General features: G+C 42.6%; 1 protein-coding gene across 1 annotated transcript in view; it reads left to right on the forward strand.

Annotated features, from left to right (window-relative positions):
- LOC110537840 (E3 ubiquitin-protein ligase RNF43) overlaps positions 1-18,775 on the forward strand; it is a 174,430-nt gene that overhangs the window by 99,489 nt on the left and 56,166 nt on the right. The window contains exon 2 of the mRNA XM_021624258.2: positions 13,653-13,775. Within this exon, the coding sequence (XP_021479933.1) occupies positions 13,653-13,775 (123 nt within the window). The remainder of the gene's footprint in view (positions 1-13,652; positions 13,776-18,775) is intronic.

The raw sequence follows: 18,775 nt of genomic DNA on the forward strand, positions 1-18,775 counted from the left end.
TTCTCTCTTGTCTCAGCCTGAAATAAGTAGCTGGCTCAACTCCTTCCTGCCTGGTTCACCCTCTTTAACGGTCCCCACTCTCTTAACATTTCCCCAAGATGTCTTATTTTGGTTCCCCCTCTCTTCTCTCCTCTAACTCACCCTAACATAAGTGTCTAGGCTCAGCTCCTTCCTGCCTGGCAGCAGATGACCAAGTAGAATGCTTCTCAGTCGCAGAGCTGCCGCTTATTGGCACATGAAAAAAGAAGAGCCACAGGGCAAAGAGGGGGAAAGAAATGATTGACTTCTCACCACAGCTACTATTTATTTTCACATTTTTTCTGATGGTCTGTTTGTTTTTGAGGCTGTTAGATTCTTGCCTTGGAGTATTTTGAGACAGTCCGACTTTGATTGAGCTGGATAGGAATGTCTTTAATCGTGGCTACAAAGGATTGGAGAGAAGAAGGAGGATGAGATCTCTCTCCCCCAGCTTTTTAAACAGATATAGATGGAGGAGAAAAGGAGTAGACAGAGAAGAGGAGGAGGAGGAGTGACCATTGTTAACAGAGCAAAAAAATGTGTGTGCGCCCTGTGGTTTCTAGTCCCTTTGAAATGGAGACTCAGTGATTTTGGTTCCCAGGCCCCTTTTTCTCAGGCCCGTACAAAAACCAAATGAAGACATTTCAGTGTGTCTGTCTGTGTGTCTATGTTTGATGCTGTTTATAGCCCAGCGCCAGACTGCTGCTAACCGGACCAAGGTACAAATAGTGGCTTCTGGACAATGTTCACAGTCGGTTGATTGTAAGTGAAGTGTGGGCGTATCTAGATAATGCATAGTCTTGTAAGCAATGCAAAACATAGACACTGTCACAAACAACAGCATGTAAATGCAACATACAACAATTTCAAAGATTTTACTGAGGTACAGTTCAAATAAGGAAATCAGTAAATGGAAATAAATGCATCAGGTCCTAATCTATGGATTTTGCATGACTGGGAATACAGATAATCATTATCTGTAAGGGAGGGGAACAGAAAACTAGCCAGCATCTGCTGTGAACACCATTTACCTCATGCAGTGCGACAGGTCTTCACATAGAGTTGATTAGGCTGTTTATTGTGGCCTATGGAGTGTTGTCCCACTCCTCTTCAATGTCTGTGTGAAGTTGCTGGATATTGACGGGAACTGGAACACGCTGTCGTACATGTCGATCCAGAGCATTCCAAACATGCTCAATAGGTGACATATGGAACATATGGAACATTTCTGGCATCTTTTATTTCAGCTCATGAAATATGGGACCAACACTCTACATATGCAACTTTTCAGGGAAGTCAGGAACCAATATACTCAGTCAGTTAGGAAAGCTAAGGCTAGCTTTTTCAAACAGAAATTTGCATCCTGTAGCACTAATTCCAAAAAGTTTGGGGACACTGTAAAGTCCAGGGGGAATAAGAGCACCTCCTCCCAGCTGCCCACTGCACTGAGGCTAGGAAACACTGTCACCACCGATAAATCTATGATAGTCGATCATTTCAATAAGCATTTTTCTACGGCTGAGCATACTTTCCACCTGGCTACCCCTACCCCGGCCAACATCTCAGCACCCCCTGCAGCAACTTGCCCTAGCCCCCACCCCCCGCTTCTCCTTCACACAAATCCAGACAGCTGATGTTCTGAAAGAGCTGCAAAATCTGGATCACTACAAATCAGCTGGGCCAGACAATCTGTACCCTCTTTCTAAAATAACCCCTATTACTAGCCTATTCAACCTCTCTTTCGTATCATCTGAGATCCCCAAAGATTGGAAAGCTGCCGCGGTCATCCCCCTCTTCAAAGGGGGAGACAATCTAGACCCAAACTGTTATAGACCTTTATCCATTCTGCCCTGCCTTTCTAAAAACTTTGAAAGCCAAGTTAACAAACAGATCACCGACCATTTCGAATCCCACCGTACCTTCTCCACTATGCAATCTGGTTTCCGAGCTGGTCATGGGTGACCCTCAGCCATGCTCAAGGTCCTAAACGATATCATAACCGGCATTGATAAAAGACAGTACTGTGCAGCCGTCTTCATCGACCTGGCCAAGGCTTTCGACTCTGTCAATCACCGCATTTTTATCTGCAGATTCAGATTTAGCCTTGGCTTCTCAAATGACTGCCTCACCTGGTTCACCAACTATCTCTCAGATAGAGTTCAGGGTGGCAAATCAGAGGGCCTGTTGTCCGGACCTCTGGCAGTCTCTATGGGTGTGCCACAGGGTTCAATTCTCCAAACAAGTTTTTCTCTGTATATATCAATGATGTCACTCTTGCTGCTGGTAATTCTCTGATCCACCTCTACGCATATGACACCATTCTGTATACATCTGGCCCTTCTTTGGACACTGTGCTAACAAACCTCCAAACAAGCTTCAACGCCATACAACACTCCTTCCGTGGCCTCCAACTGCTTTTAAATTCAAGTAAAACTAAGTGCATGCTCTTCAATCGATTGCTGCCCGCACCCTTCCACCCGAATAGCATCACTACTCTGGACGGTTGTGACCTAGAATATGTGGACAACTACAAATACCTAGGTGTCTGGTTATACTGTAAACACTCCTTCCAGACTCACATTAAGCATCTCCAATCCAAAATTAAATCTAGAATCAGCTTCCTATTTCGCAACAAAGCATCCTTCACTAAAATCTAAATCAAATCAAATGTATTCATCGCCAACCCAGACAGGAAGATCACGTCAGTGACTCAACCCACTCAAGTGACGCACTTACATCAGCTGATATGTAAGAAGGGCTATATGTGTTTAACCCAACCTAAAACCCCAAACAGCAAGCAATGCAGGTGTAGAAGCACGGTGGCTAGGAAAAACTCCCTAGAAAGGCCAAAACCTAGGAAGAAACCTAGAGAGGAACCAGGCTATGATGGGTGGCCAGTCCTCTTCTGGCTATGCCGGGTGGAGATTATAACAGAACATGGCCAAGATGTTCAAATGTTCATAAATGACGGCATGGTCAAATAATAATAATCACAGTAGTTGTCGAGGGTGCAACAAGTCAGCACCTCAGGAGTAAATGTCAGTTGGCTTTTCATAACCGATCATTGAGAGTATCTCTACCGCTCCTGCTGTCTCGAGAGAGTTGAAAACAGCAGGTCTGGGACAGGTAGCACGTCAGGTGAACAGGTCAGGGTTCCATAGCCGCAGGCAGAACAGTTGAAACTGGAGCAGCAGCACGGCCAGGTGGACTGGGGACAGCAAGGAGTCATCATGCCAGGTAGTCCTGAGGCATGGTCGTAGGGCTCAGGTCGTCTGAGAGAGAGAGAAAGAGACAATTAGAGAGTGCATACTTAAATTCACACAGGACACCGGATAAGACAGGAGAAATACTCCAGATATAACAGACTGACCCTAGCCCCCCGACACATAAACTACTGCAGCATAAATACTGGATGCTGAGACTGGAGGGGTCAGGAGACACTGTGGCCCCATCCGATGATACCCCTGGACAGGGCCAAACAGGCAGGATATAACCCCACCCACTTTGCCAACGCACAGTCCCCACACCACTAGAGGGATATCTTCAACCACCATCTTACCATCCTCAGACAAGGCCGAGTATAGCCCACAAAGATCTCCGCCACGGCACAACCCAAGGGGGGGCGCCAACCCAGACAGGAAGATCACGTCAGTGACTCAACCCACTCAAGTGACGCACTCATGCTGCCAAACATACCCTCGTAAAACGGACTATCCTACCATTCCTTGACTTCGGCGATGTCATTTACAAAATAGCCTCCAACACGCTACTCTGCAAACTGGATGTAGTCTATCACAGTGCCATCCGTTTTGTCACCAAAGACCCATATAATACCCACCACTGCCGACCTGTATGCTCTCGTTGACTGGCCCTCACTACATATTTGTCGCCAAACCCACTGGCTCCAGGTCATCTATAAGTCTATGCTAGGTAAAGCCCCGCCTTATCTCAGCTCACTGATCACCATAGCAACACCCACCCGTAGCATGCGCTCCAGCAGGTATATTTCTTCAGTCATCCCCAACACTTCCTTTGGCCGCCTTTCCTTCCAGTTCTCTGCTGCCAATGACTGGAACGAATTGCAAAAATCACTGAAGCTGGAGTCTTATATCTCCCTCTCTAACTTTAAGCATCAGCTGTCAGAGCAGCTTACCGATCACTGTACCTGTACACAGCCAATCTGTAAATAGCACACCCAACCTCATCCCCATATTGATACTTATCCTTATCCTTTTGCTCCCCAGTATCTCTACTTGCACATCATCATCTGCACATCTATCACTCCAGTGTTAATACTAAATTCTAATTATTTTGCCTCTATGGCCTATTTATTGCCTTTACCTCCCTACTCTTCTACATTTGCATACACTGTACATAGATTTTTATATTGTGTTATTGACTGTACATTTGTTTATGTGTAAGTCTGCGTTGTTGTTTTTGTCGCACTGCTTTGCTTTATCTTGGCCAGGTCGCAGTTGTAAATGAGAACTTGTTCTCAGCTGGCCTACCTGTTTAAATAAAGGTGAAATAAAAATAATAAACATGTTGCGATTCTATTTTTGTTCAGTGTAGAATGTTCAATGTGGGCGAAGATTAGATACTGAATTTGCAAAGTTAGCAAGTATTGAATACAGTACAAGGACAGTGAAATATTTTCTCCTCCCATTATTGACAGATTTTGATATCAGTAGTTTTATATCAGTAATTCCACAACTTCCACAATGCTAGGTGTTGTGTTGCATGTGAACATGATCGTATGGTATAGGCCAGTGGTCACCAATCACCGGTCGATCGTGATCGTAGACTGTAAAAAGAAGTCTCGAGCGCACAGCAAAGTTGATCATGTGAGATTTCAAAACTTTTAAAACCATGACTAAAGACTCAACGAATAGCTGCTGTTTTATTAGTAAGTTCATGTTTAAGTTGTTATTCAGCACTGTCAACAGTTTTTAAGTCAGAAAATGCTCGTTTGCTACTTCCACTCACTCCACAACCAACCAGCACTGCAGCTGCAATTAATGAGTATAGCAAAGTGTTTCAATAAGCTTGCATTGGTATTATTTGCGGTTTGTGTATTGTATTGTGCATTGATGCGACTTAAGTTTCACCATCAGCTGGAAGACTGTGTCCCCTTTTTTCAGCGAGAGGCAGCTCTGCTGCTCCCTCCCTCCCCTCAGACTGAACTTCAGATGCAGGCCATCAGTACAGTAAAACAAAACATATTATCTATTACTGAGCGGTAGACCTCGACTTACATTTTGACTCAGAAAGTGATCTTGACTAAGACTAAGTTTGATGACTACTGGTATAGGCTATACAATAAAAAGAGATAGTGAAACCTGATTTAAAGCTAAAACCCTGAATTAAGGATATTATTTCCAGACGTTTCCTCTAAACCTATGTCAGGGTGTGGTGATGGCGGAGTAGTAGTTGTCATTATCTTTTTATTTTTTACTTCCTTTTTCTTTGTTAAAGGACCAAGTTCCGCTGTGGGTCTCTAATTTGGGCCTAGTAAACGTGGATAGGGAAAGCAGCTGCCAGGCTCCATAATGTAGTCTAGCGTGGCAAGGCTGGGCCTTGCCCTCAGACATGGCTCTAGACTAGAGATTCCTATGGGTTGTAGAATCCTATGGCACCATAGGAACAACGCCATGTCTCAGGGCAAGGCAGGGACAGGACAGGCGTTCAAGCTTCCTCCTCACTACTCAGACTGGTCCTTCATTACAGTAGCAACCTCTGTCCATCTGTCGTATGGGAGACACACAGCTAGAGCAAGGTATTTTAGGGGGCAGATTTGGCACGGCATATGGGTGTGTGCGTGTGTGTGTACAGTATATGTCTCCAGCTGTAGCTGTGACTTCACACTGTCCTCTGTTTACAATAACATCTCCCCCTGTCCATCTCTGTAAATACATAGTTCACATCCAGTTTACAATGTTCTCTCTGATTTAGCTTCTGTTATTGTTGTGTTTTGGGGACGACCCAGCTGCATCTGCATCTGAAGGCCAGATGTTAGCTGCGTCCCCTATATAGTGCACTATTTTTGACCAGACCCCCATGGGCCCCGATCAAAAGTAGTGTACTACTAAATAGGGTGCCGTTTGTGACAGATCCGTTGTTTAGATTAGTCTAACCCTGATCTGGTGCAGACAGACTTCTTGGCTCGGTAGTGCACAAGTCACTCTGTAATGATCAATGGTGTTGTAGTTTTAGTTACGTTGCCAATGCTCAGATGTCCATAGTTGTATATCAATCAGTTGTTGCACGTGTATAGTGGTCATAAACTAGGGCCCCACCCATGCGTGAGGTGGATGACTTTGGATGTTTTTCTCCCTCTCTCTTCTCTTATTCTCATTCTTGTTCTCGCTCCCTCTCACTGTCTCCTCTCTCTCTCTCCCTCCCTCCCTCCCTCTCTCCTTTCCTCTGACACGCTATAGCCATGCGTGACTCATGACGTCAGGCCCCTTATCCCTTCTCAGGGTTCGTGCCAGCTGTTGATGTCACCCCTGGGTCTTTTTAATTTGCGGATTTTCGTTGGGGCCTGGGTGAGATCAGATCAGGGGGAGTCCCATGGTCCCATGACCTCAGCCCAGTGAGCCCACAGCCACATGAAGGGACCAGCGGGTGGGGTGGGGTAGAGAGTGGGTGCTGGCGGGGTCTGGCTGAGTGATTTACACTGACAGACAGCCATACATCTCTGCCCTTGTTGTTGATGTCACCCGGAGGCATTTTCCTCTCGGAATGACAAATGCACTGGTCACCCATTTGCCTGGAAACCCAATGTTGAATTGGATTGAATTCTACGTCGGGCAGAAATTAGCGTTTGCATGAGGAAAGTTTCCTCTCATGACCTCTAAAAGCCAGAATGTAGAATATTTTACGAACTTACTTTGTCGGTTGCCCATGCGGTTGGTCCCTTTGCAGATAGGAATGCGACACAATATATCCACAGGAAAGTATAATTACATGAACTTTTCAAAGCGCTGGTAGTGCGTTAAGATTTCTATCACCTGAAGCATGCACACAAGAGGAAAATACATGCACGTCACGCATGCATACCTGCCGAGTTCCTGCAAGTGTTTACATGGTCTGCTCATGCCAGCACTTTGATTTGGTGATTTAATTCTACTTTCCTGTGGCTATATTGTCTCACATTTCTACCAACAAAAAGACCAACAGCGGTAACAGCCGGTTGAGTATGTAATGTATGTAAAAATGTAATTTTATTCAACATGCTGACTTCAATGCAATTCATTGTTGGGTTTCGATGCAAGTCACTCATGTGTAGTGTTGTGCTGGAGGAGGCGTTGCCTATCTTCTTGGTTTCTCTCATGCATCGATACCCTGATTGATGTCATGGTGTGTAGTGTTGTGCAGATGTGTTGCCTATCAATGATGCCTAGTCTCTCCCGGCCTGGTTGTCGTGTGTGTCGTGGTGTGCGACTGACTCCAGTAGTTTGTGTCACTAACTTGGCTGCTATCCCCTTGAGCTCTTAAATACAGCTTTTTCAGCAACTATCTATCCCCTCCCTTTCAGATAGGATCAAATGTTCCAACCAGAGACTAGCTCCTAGCTTTAAATGAATGTGATGAGGGGATGGGCTAAACTGAACGTCTCCCTCTCTCTCGCCGTTTATCCATGGAGTTGATTGTGTTACGAATGTTCTCTTCTATTTAATTAATAAGGGCTGGGGATGTGGTATATATGGAATATACCATGGTTAAGGGGTATTCTTAGGCAGTAACATGAAGATTTGATATTTTATTCTCTAAGTGTGACAGCGTGTTGTCTTTTTGATTTGATTTATTTGAAAGAAAAGCTTTATTTTCGTTGTGTCACTATTCAGTTATATAGATACAGGGAACTGCCAAAATAAAGGAAACAACACCAAAGTGTCTTAATAGGGCGTTGGGCCACCACGAGCCGCCAGAACAGCTTCGATGCGCCTTGGCATAAATTCTACAATCTGGAATCCTATTGGAGGGATGAGACACCATTCTTCCTCGAGAAATTCTATAATTTGGTGTTTTGTTGATGGTGGTGGAAAATGCTGTCTCAGGTGCCGCTCCAGAATCTCCCATAAGTGTTCAATTGGGATGAGATCTGGTGACTGACACACACACAGTTTTTAAACCCTCTATGCTCCTTTGAGACCCCTCTTTCAAAGTCACAGATATCTCTTCTTCTAGCCATGTTAGCCAAAATAATACTAGCCATTTCTATACTTGACCCTAAGCATGATGGGACGTAACTCAGGAACCACACCTGTGTAGAAGCTAGAGGTCGACCGATTATGATTTTTCAACACCAATACCGATTATTGGAGGACGAACAAAAGCCGATACCGATTAATCGGCCGAATTATATATATATATATATAGATATAGATATTTGTAATAATGACAATTACAACAATACTGATACTTAATATAATACATAAATAAAATCAATTTAGTCTCAAATAAATAATGAAAAATTGTCAATTTGGTTTAAATACTTGGTTTAAATAATGCAAAAACAAAGTGTTTGGAGAAGAAAGTAAAAGTGCAATATGTGCCATGTAAAAAAAGCTAACGTTTAAGTTCCTTGCTCAGAACATGAGAACATATGAAAGCTGGTGGTTCCTTTTAACATTAGTCTTCAATGTTCCCAGGTAAGAAGTTTTAGGTTGTAGTTATTATACGAATTATAGGACTATTTCTCTCCATACCATTTGTATTTCATATACCTTTGACTATTGGATGTTCTAATAGGTATTTTAGTATTGCCAGCCTAATCTCAGCGCAATGCTTGAAACATTGCGAAGAGCTGCTGAAAAGTGCAGGAAAGTGCTGTTTGAATGAATGCTTACGAGCTTGCTGCTGCCTACCACCGCTCAGTCAGACTGCTCTATCAAATCATAGACTTAATTATAATATAATAACACACAGAAATACGAGCCTTTGTTCATTAATATGGTCGAATCCGGAAACCATCATTTCGAAAACAAAACGTTTATTATTTCAGTGAAATATGGAACCGTTCCGTATTTTATTGTAACGGGTGGCATTCCTAAGTCTAAATATTGCTGTTACATTGCACAACCTTCAATGCTATGTCATAATTATGTACAATTCTGGCAAATTAGTTCGCAACGAGCCACGTGGCCCAAACTGTTGCATATACCCTGACTCTGGGTGCAATGAACGTGAGAAGTGACACAATTTCCCTAGTTAAAATAAATTCATGTTAGCAGGCAATAATAACAAAATATGCAGGTTTAAAAATATGTACTTGTGTATTGATTTTAAGAAAGGCATTGATGTTTATGGTTAGGTACATTGGTGCAACGACCATTCTTTTTTCGCGAATGCGCTTGTTAAATCACCCGTTTGGCGAAGTAGGCTGTGATTCAATGATAAATTAACAGGCACCGCATCGATTATATGCAACGCAGGACAAGCTAGATAAACTAGTAATATCATCAACCATGTAGTTAACTAGTGATTATGTTAAGATTGATTGTTTTTTATAAGATACATTTAATGCTAGCACCTTACCTTGGCTCCTTGCTGCACTCGCATAACAGGTAGTTAACAGATAAATTAACAGGCACCGCAATGATTATATGCAACGCAGGACAAGCTAGATAAACTAGTAATATCATCAACCATGTAGTTAACTAGTGACTATGTTAAGATTGATTGTTTTTTATAAGATACATTTAATGCTAGCTAGCACCTCCTTGCTGCACTGCAGTCTCCTCGTGGAGTGCAATGTAATCGGCCATGATCGGTGGTGTCCAAACATTCCGATTACCGATTGTTATGAAAACGTGAAATCGGCCCTAATTAATCGGCCATTCTGATTAATTGGTCGACCTCTAGTGGAAGAACCTGCTTTCAATATTCTTTGTATCCCTCATTTACTAAAGCATTTCCTTTATCAGCTGTATGTATACAGTTGAAGTTGGAAGTTTACATACACCTTAGCCAAATACATTTAAATGCAGTTTTTCACAATTCATGACATTTAATCCGAATAAATATTCCCTGTTTTACGTCAGTTAGGATCACCACTTTATTTTAACAATGTGAAATGTCAGAATAATAGTAGAGAGAATTATTTATTTCAGCTTTTATTTCTTCCATCACATTCCCAGTGGGTCAGAAGTTTACATACACTCAATTAGTATTTGGTAGCATTGTCTTTAAATTGTTTAACTTGGGTCAAACGTTTTGGGTAGCCTTCCACAAGCTTCTCACAATAAGTTGGGTGAATTTTGGCCCATTCCTCCTGACAGACCTGGCGTAACTGAGTCAGGTTTGTAGGCCTCTTTTGCTCGCACACGCTTTTTCAGTTCTGCCCCCAAATGTCGATAGGATTGAGGTCAGGGCTTTGTGATGGCCACTCTAATACCTTGACTTTGTTGTCATCAAGCCATTTTGCTTGGGGTCAAGTATGCTTGGGGTCATTTGGAAGACCCATTTGTGTTCAAGCTTTAACTGATGTCTTGAAATGTTGCTTCAATATACAGTGCCTTGCGAAAGTATTCGGCCCCCTTGAACTTTGCGACCTTTTGCCACATTTCAGGCTTCAAACATAAAGATATAAAACTGTATTTTTTTGTAAAGAATCAACAACAAGTGGGACTCAATCATGAAGTGGAACGACATTTATTGGATATTTCAAACTTTTTTAACAAATCAAAAACTGAAAAATTGGGCGTGCAAAATTATTCAGCCCCCCTTAAGTTAATACTTTGTAGCGCCACCTTTTGCTGTGATTACAGCTGTAAGTCGCTTGGGGTATGTCTCTATCAGTTTTGCACATCGAAAGACTGACATTTTTTCCCATTCCTCCTTGCAAAACAGCTCGAGCTCAGTGAGGTTGGATAGAGAGCATTTGTGAACAGCAGTTTTCAGTTCTTTCCACAGATTCTCGATTGGATTCAGGTCTGGACTTTGACTTGGCCATTCTAACACCTGGATATGTTTATTTTTGAACCATTCCATTGTAGATTTTGCTTTATGTTTTGGATCATTGTCTTGTTGGAAGACAAATCTCCGTCCCAGTCTCAGGTCTTTTGCAGACTCCATCAGGTTTTCTTCCAGAATGGTCCTGTATTTGGCTCCATCCATCTTCCCATCAATTTTAACATTCTTCCCTGTCCCTGCTGAAGAAAAGCAGGCCCAAACCATGATGCTGCCACCACCATGTTTGACAGTGGGGATGGTGTGTTCAGGGTGATGAGCTGTGTTGCTTTTACGCCAAACATAACGTTTTGCATTGTTGCCAAAAAGTTCAATTTTGGTTTCATCTGACCAGAGCACCTTCTTCCACATGTTTGGTGTGTCTCCCAGGTTGCTTGTGGCAAACTTTAAACGACACTTTTTATGGATATCTTTAAGAAATGGCTTTCTTCTTGCCACTCTTCCATAAAGGCCAGATTTGTGCAATATACGACTGATTGTTGTCCTATGGACAGAGTCTCCCACCTCAGCTGTAGATCTCTGCAGTTCATCCAGAGTGATCATGGGCCTCTTGGCTGCATCTCTAATCAGTCTTCTCCTTGTATGAGCTGAAAGTTTAGAGGGACGGCAAGGTCTTGGTAGATTTACAGTGGTCTGATACTCCTTCCATTTCAATATTACCGCTTGCACAGTGCTCCTTGGGATGTTCAAAGCTTGGGAAATCTTTTTGTATCCAAATCCGGCTTTAAACTTCTTCACAACAGTATCTCGGACCTGCCTGGTGTGTTCCTTGTTCTTCATGATGCTCTCTGCGCTTTTGACGGACCTCTGAGACTATCACAGTGCAGGTGCATTTATACGGAGACTTGAATACACACAGGTGGATTGTATTTATCATCATTAGTCATTTAGGTCAACATTGGATCATTCAGAGATCCTCACTGAACTTCTGGAGAGAGTTTTCTGCCCTGAAAGTAAAGGGGCTGAATCATTTTGCACGCCCAATTTTTCAGTTTTTGATTTGTTAAAAAAGTTTGAAATATCCAATAAATGTCGTTCCACTTCATGATTGTGTCCCACTTGTTGTTGATTCTTCACAAAAAAATACAGTTTTATATCTTCATGTTTGTAGCCTGAAATGTGGCAAAAGGTCGCAAAGTTCAAGGGGGCCGAATACTTTCGCAAGGCACTGTATCTACATAATTTTCTCCTCATGATGCCATCTTTTTTGTGAAGTACACCTCCTGCAGCAAAGCATCCCCACAACATGATGATGCCACCCCTGTGCTTCACGGTTGGGATGGTGTACCTGGAGCAGTGGCTTCTTCCTTGCTGAGCGGCCTTTCAGGTTATATCGACATAGAACTCTTTTTTACTGTGAATATAGATACTTTTGTACCTGTTTCCTCCAGCAGCTTCACACGGTCCTTTGCTGTTGTTCTGGGATTGATTTGCACTTTTCGCACCAAAGTATGTTCATCTCTAGGAGACAGAATGGGTCTCCTTCCTGAGCGGTTTGACATCTGTGTGGTCCCATGGTGTTTATACTTGCGTACTATTGTTTGTAGAGATGAACATGGTACCTTCAGGCATTTGGAAATTGCTCCCAAGGATGAACCAGACTTGTGGAGGTCTCCAATTATTTTTCTGAGGTCTTGGCTGATTTCTTTTGATTTTCCCATGATGTCAAGCAAATAGGCACTGAGTTTGAAGGTAGGCCTTGAAATACATCCACAGGTTCACCTCCAATTGACTCAAATTATGTCAATTAGCCTATCAGAAGCTTCTAAAGCCATGACATAATTTTCTGGAATTTTCCAAGCTGTTTAAAGGCACAGTCAACTTAATGCATGTAAACTTATGACCCACTGGAATTGTGATACAGTGAATTATAAGTGAAATATTCTGTCTGTAAACAACTGTTGGAAAAATGACTTGTGTCATGCACAAAGTAGATGTCCTAACCGACTTGTCAAAACTATAGTTTGTTAACAAGAAATGTGCGGAGTGGTTGAAAAACAAGTTTTTATGACTCCAACCTAAGTGTATGTAAACTTCCGACTTCAACTGTACCAGACCAGTCCGTGGTCCCAGACAACACCACCAGTCATGCCATGCCTGCTCTTGTCATCATGTGTCAATCGTGCTGTATTTTCACAGGCAATTTTTCTGTGAGTGCATGCATATGTTAATTGAGCCACTGTCATGTTGAGGGAAAGTGGCTGGGAGAAGAGAGAGAGGAGAGCTTATTTTCTCCATAGATTTTCTTTCTGTAATCTTCATAAGGAGACTATTAGTCAAATCTTCGTCCACTTGTCCAGGAAGTTCAATGCATACAGTATATCAACCGTACACCATCAGTATGGACAGCTAGCGGTAGATTCAGTACACACTCATGGAGCTGGATTTTGTGTTAAATGAGCACACCTTATTCTAATCTTCCCTTGCTCTGTTGATATCTTAATGTACTATAATGTTTTAAAGATACATCAATAGGCCTATGCTACTATATGTTTTGGTGGTCACAGCAAAGCTGACTGATGTGATAGAACCACAGAGTTTGGAGCCGCTATTGCGTTACCTATTGTAACGTGCAACTTGGTAAGATCACAGACGATTTGGTTCCCTGTCTGTCCCTCTGGTTTGGTTCTAAATCCTTGTTCGATCTCTCTCCTTTTCAGTCTCACCCTCTGTCCCTGTGCAACACCAGTGAAGATGAGCGCCAGGAGTCTGACTTCATCAGCATTGTCAAGCTGGAGAGCCCGGAGCGCAAGGTGCCTCAGTGTCTGCCCCTGCTCAAGAAGGTAAGACCATTTTACCCAGGCATACTGTTGAAGTGCTATGGGAGGTTTGAGTGGTGGCAGTGATACAGTTGAGCAGTTGAATAAGTATCTTGTCCAAGTGAACGGCTTTCTTTGCCGGACCATCCTGTATCTGTTCGAGATGGAAATTGCCTGTGACCTCACAATACGATATTATCACATTACTTAGGTGCCGATATGATATGTAATGCGATTTTCACAACTCTATATGTATTGCGATTCGATACTGCGATTTTATTCTGATTTGATGTTCCAAACATTTTGCTCTGCTGCAGAGACGAGAGAGCATGAGAACATTTGTTTTGATCAGTCATAGAAATAAAGTGCTGAATACGTTGGCTTACTATTTAATATGAAGATGGAGAACAAGCTATTGGATGGCAAAAAAAACATTTTGTACAAAACCGCGATATGTAACTGCATATCTTTTTCCCCCATCTCTATCTGCCCTCCCCAAAAATGTCTTGGGGCTCTGTAACCTACTGTAAGTCTGTGCCATACAACATTTAAATGCTCTCTACTGTGTAGCATACAAGGGTTGTTTGCTATTTCTTTCTGTTTGTTTACTGTGCGTATCTTGGTTGGAACCAGGCAGTTGTCCTTGTTTAAGATTACCTTATCCATTTGAATGGAGGAGAGCCAGAGTGCTAAACCTTTTCCCCTCCCTTTCTTTCTGGCGCACTGTCCACTCTTGGATCCACACTTAAGTTAGTAGAATGTAGAATGTTGGCTGGCATTGAATGTGATTGTGAGGATGTTATGCTGCCATGGCTGTGATCTCTCAGCGTAAAGGGATGTGATGAGGTGGGGGGTGGGGGGGGATGTGGCAGAGAGCCCCATGCTTCCTGGCGCTGGATGTGAGTCACTGAGGCCACAGCTGTTACTGGTTTTACCCAGGACCCTGGGCCAATGTAGTAAGGCCAGGTGCTGAGCCAGGACACCTGCTGCTCCACGTCTCTCCAGGACAGATACAAATACGGCCATAGACACAGATAACGCTAATTACCCATGTTGCTATTGTTGTTACTTGTGTAAGATTGCATCCAGTATGATGGAAGTTATTCGTAGTTTCGGGAGCCAATGCTAACTGGCGTTAGCACAATGACTGAAAGTCTATGGTATCTACTAGCAAGCTAGCAGTTATCAAATCAAATTGTATTGGTCACATGCTTGTGTTCCTTGCTCCAACAGTGCAGTAGTATCTAACAATACACACACATTTAAAAGTAAGAGAATGGAATTAAGAAATATTAAGACTAGCAATGTGGGAGTGACATTGACTAAAATACAGTAGAATAGTATATAGTATATACATATGAAATGAGTAAAGCAGTATGTAAACATTATTAAAGTGACTGGTGTTCCATGATTCAAGTGGCCAGTTATTCCATGTCTATGTACAGTTGAAGTCGGAAGTTTACATACACCTTAGCCAAATACATTTAAACTCAGTTTTTCACAATTGCTGACATTCAATCCGACTAAAAATGCCCTGTCTTAGGTCAGTTAGGATCACCACTTTATTTTAAGAATGTGAAATGTCAGAATAATCGTAGAGAGAATCATTTATTTCGGCTTTTATTTCTTTCATCACAATTTAAAGGCAATGCTACCAAATACTAATTGAGTGTATGTAAACTTCTGACCCAACTTCTGACCCAATTAGTATTTGGTAGCATTGCCTTTAAATTGTTTAACTTGGGTCAAACATTTCGTGGAAGCTTCCACAAGCTTCCCACAATAAGTTGGGTGAATTTTGGCCCATTCCTCCTGACAGAGCTGGTATAACTGAGTCAGGTTTGTAGGCCTCATTGCTCGCACACGCTTTTTCAGTTCTGCCCACAAATGTTCTATATGATTGAGGTCATTGCTTTATGATGGCCACTCCAATACCTTGACTTTGTTGTCCTTAAGCCATTTTACCACAACTTTGGATGTATGCTTGGGGTCAATGTCCATTTGGAAGACCCATTTGCGACCAAGCTTTAACTTTGACTGATGTCTTGAGATGTTGCTTCAATATATCCACATAATATTCTTTCCTCATGATGCCATCTATTTTGTGAAGTGCACCAGTCCCTCCTGCAGCAAAGCACCCCCACAACATGATGCTGCCACCCCCGTGTTTCACGGTTGGGAGGGTGTTCTTCGGCTTGCAAGCTTCCCCCTTTTTCCTCCAAACATAACGATGGTAATTTTGGCCAAACAAGTTTAATTTTTGTTTCATCAGACCAGAGGACATTTCTCAAAAAAGTAAGATCTTTGTCCCCATGTGCGGTTGCAAACCGTAGTCTGGCTTTTGAATGGCGTTTTTGGAGCAGTGGCTTCTTCCTTGCTGAGCTGCCTTTCAGGTTATGTTGATATATGACTCTTTTTACTGTGGATATATATACTATGGTACTTGTTTCCTCCAGCATCTTCACAAGGTCCTTTGCTGTTGTTCTGGGATTGATTTGCACTTTTAGCACCAAAGTACGTTCATCTCTAGGAGACAGAACACGTCTCCTTCCTGAGCGGTATGACGGCTGTGGTCCCATGGTGTTTATACTTGCGTACTGTTGTTTGTACAGATGAACATAGTACCTTCAGGCGTTTGGAAATTGCTCCCAAGGATGAACCAGACTTGTGGAGGTCTCCAATTTTTTTCTGTGGTCTTGGCTGATTTCCTTTGATTTTCCCATGTCAAGCAAATAGGCACTGCATTTGAAGGTAGGCCTTGAAATAAATCCACAGGTACACCTCCAATTGACTCAAATGATGTCAATTAACCTATCAGAAGCTTCTAAAGCAATGACATCATTTTCTGGACTTTTCCAAGCTGTTTAAAGGCACAGTCAACTTAGTGCATGTAAACTTCTGACCCACTGGAATTGTGATACAGTGAATTATAAGTGAAATGATCTGTCTGTAAACAATTGTTATAAAAATTACCTGTGTCATGCACAAAGTAGATATCCTAACGAACTTGCCAAAACTATAGTTTGTTAACACAAAATTTGTTTAGTAGTTGAAAAATGAGTTTTAATGACTCCAACCTAAGTGCATGTAAACTTCTGACTTCAGTTGTGTATAGGTCAGCATCCTCTAAGGTGCAGGGTTGAGTAACCGAAGTGGTAGCCGGGTGGTTGATGTCCTTGATGATCTTCTTGGTCTTCCTGTGACATTGGGTGCTGTAGGTGTCCTGGAGGGCAGGCATTGTGTCCCTGGCGATGTGTTGGGCAGAGATCACTACGGTTGCGAGCTGTGCAGTTTCCGTACCAGGCGGTGATACAGCCTGACAGGATGCTCTCATTTGTTCATCTGTAAAAGTTTGTGAGGGTCTTAGGGGCCAAGACAAATTTCTTCAGCCTCCTGAGGTTGAAGAGGCGCTGTTGCACCTACTTCACCACACTGTCTGTGTGAGTGGACCATTTCAGATTGTCAGTGATGTGTACACTGAGAAACCTGAAGCTTTTCACCCTCTCCACTGTGGTCCCATTGATGTGGATAGGGGGGAGCTCCCTCTGCTGTTTCCTCACATCCACAATCTATTCTCAAAAAAGACAAGAAAAAATTGCTACATGTTGGAATGTTATGAATTTAAAGTCATGGGGGGTTTCTGTGCTAAGCACTTCTCTTCTTCATGGCTGAATTAATTGGGTTTTAGGTTTACATCTGTGGTTACACTAAATGTTTTTTATATAGATCAATAGGTATGATCATATCTATCTATCTTTAACATTTCATTTTGGCAGGTATATGTTGGCTAAACAAACAGGAATGCAAGTATGTATTAGCCAACATCTGCCTGTGTAGTTGTGTAGAATGATCAGTTTGTTTACATGAAGATGCTTTCCTACAATCTAAATTAAATGTTATAGATAGATAATATACACTAGCCTGCTTGTTAGCCCACATTTGTGTAGTCTGTCCCCCAGCAGCCATAGCCCATGTTCCAGTCAGATGTCATTTGTTTACAGTGCAGCCTTGCTATAGCAGCCTGGCAGGCAGGCAGATCTATAGATAGATAGATACACAGACAGGACATTGGTCGGTCGGCCACAGAGCCAGGCCTCATGTTTCACCCACCGCCATCACACACCGTTCAGAATAGACCTTTAAGCAAACAAAGTGAAGCAGCTACAAACCTTGGGGGATAAGGTTTCATTATAGTCCTTTTTAAAAAAAAATCTAGATGGTTCCTATCCCTGGCAACAGACACTGTGCACCCTGGGGATGTGTTAGATTCCTGATTTGTGGTGACTTTTCGCTCAAATGACCTCTATAAGCTTTTTTCTTCTTCAGTGGCTTGGATTTCACAATTAATTTTGAGCAGAGCTTTTGAAGTCCAGTGCTGAGCTGAGAGGATGCGACATGTTTCATTACGATCAGGCTTTATCTCTTAGGGATGGCGCTCTGCTGTAGTAAACATATCTTCCTTTTGAGAAAGAGATACTTTACTTTAAACCACAGAGCATACATGCTATTTGGCTGTGCTGCTGGTCTGGCTGCCCCTGTCTTTTTCCGTTATGTATCCAGAATGTAGGAGGTACGTATGCCTACTGTAGGACTGTGGGGCATGAGTTAGGTGTCCCATCAATCGCAATCTCCTGGAACTGCACAACCATAGTTAAAGACTACCTATACCGGTGTTGCTGACACAGATTCATATCCATGTTAGCCTCAAATGCAGATTTCTCCCCATTTGCATTTGTAAACCGTTCTCTTCATGCAAATGTCTGGTTCAGGATTTCTCCACAGCTTTTCACCACATCAAATGGCTGACACAAAAAGCCCTGCTTTTTTACCCAGAATGTACTGCTTTGCAAGGACCCACCTGCTCAGTCTCAAACTACGCCCTGAACAATGCTAAACTCCGGCTGAAAATAATTCCCAGCAAATATCACAAAACAGCCAGTAGGCCGTGGTCTAAACATTCTACGGAAGTTCCGTTTGTAATGAATGAAACTAGCTCGCAGTGGGGCTGGATAGGACAAACTGTG

The sequence above is a fragment of the Oncorhynchus mykiss genome, chromosome 12 (genome assembly GCF_013265735.2).
Source record: "Oncorhynchus mykiss isolate Arlee chromosome 12, USDA_OmykA_1.1, whole genome shotgun sequence".
Classification (NCBI taxonomy): domain Eukaryota; kingdom Metazoa; phylum Chordata; class Actinopteri; order Salmoniformes; family Salmonidae; genus Oncorhynchus; species Oncorhynchus mykiss.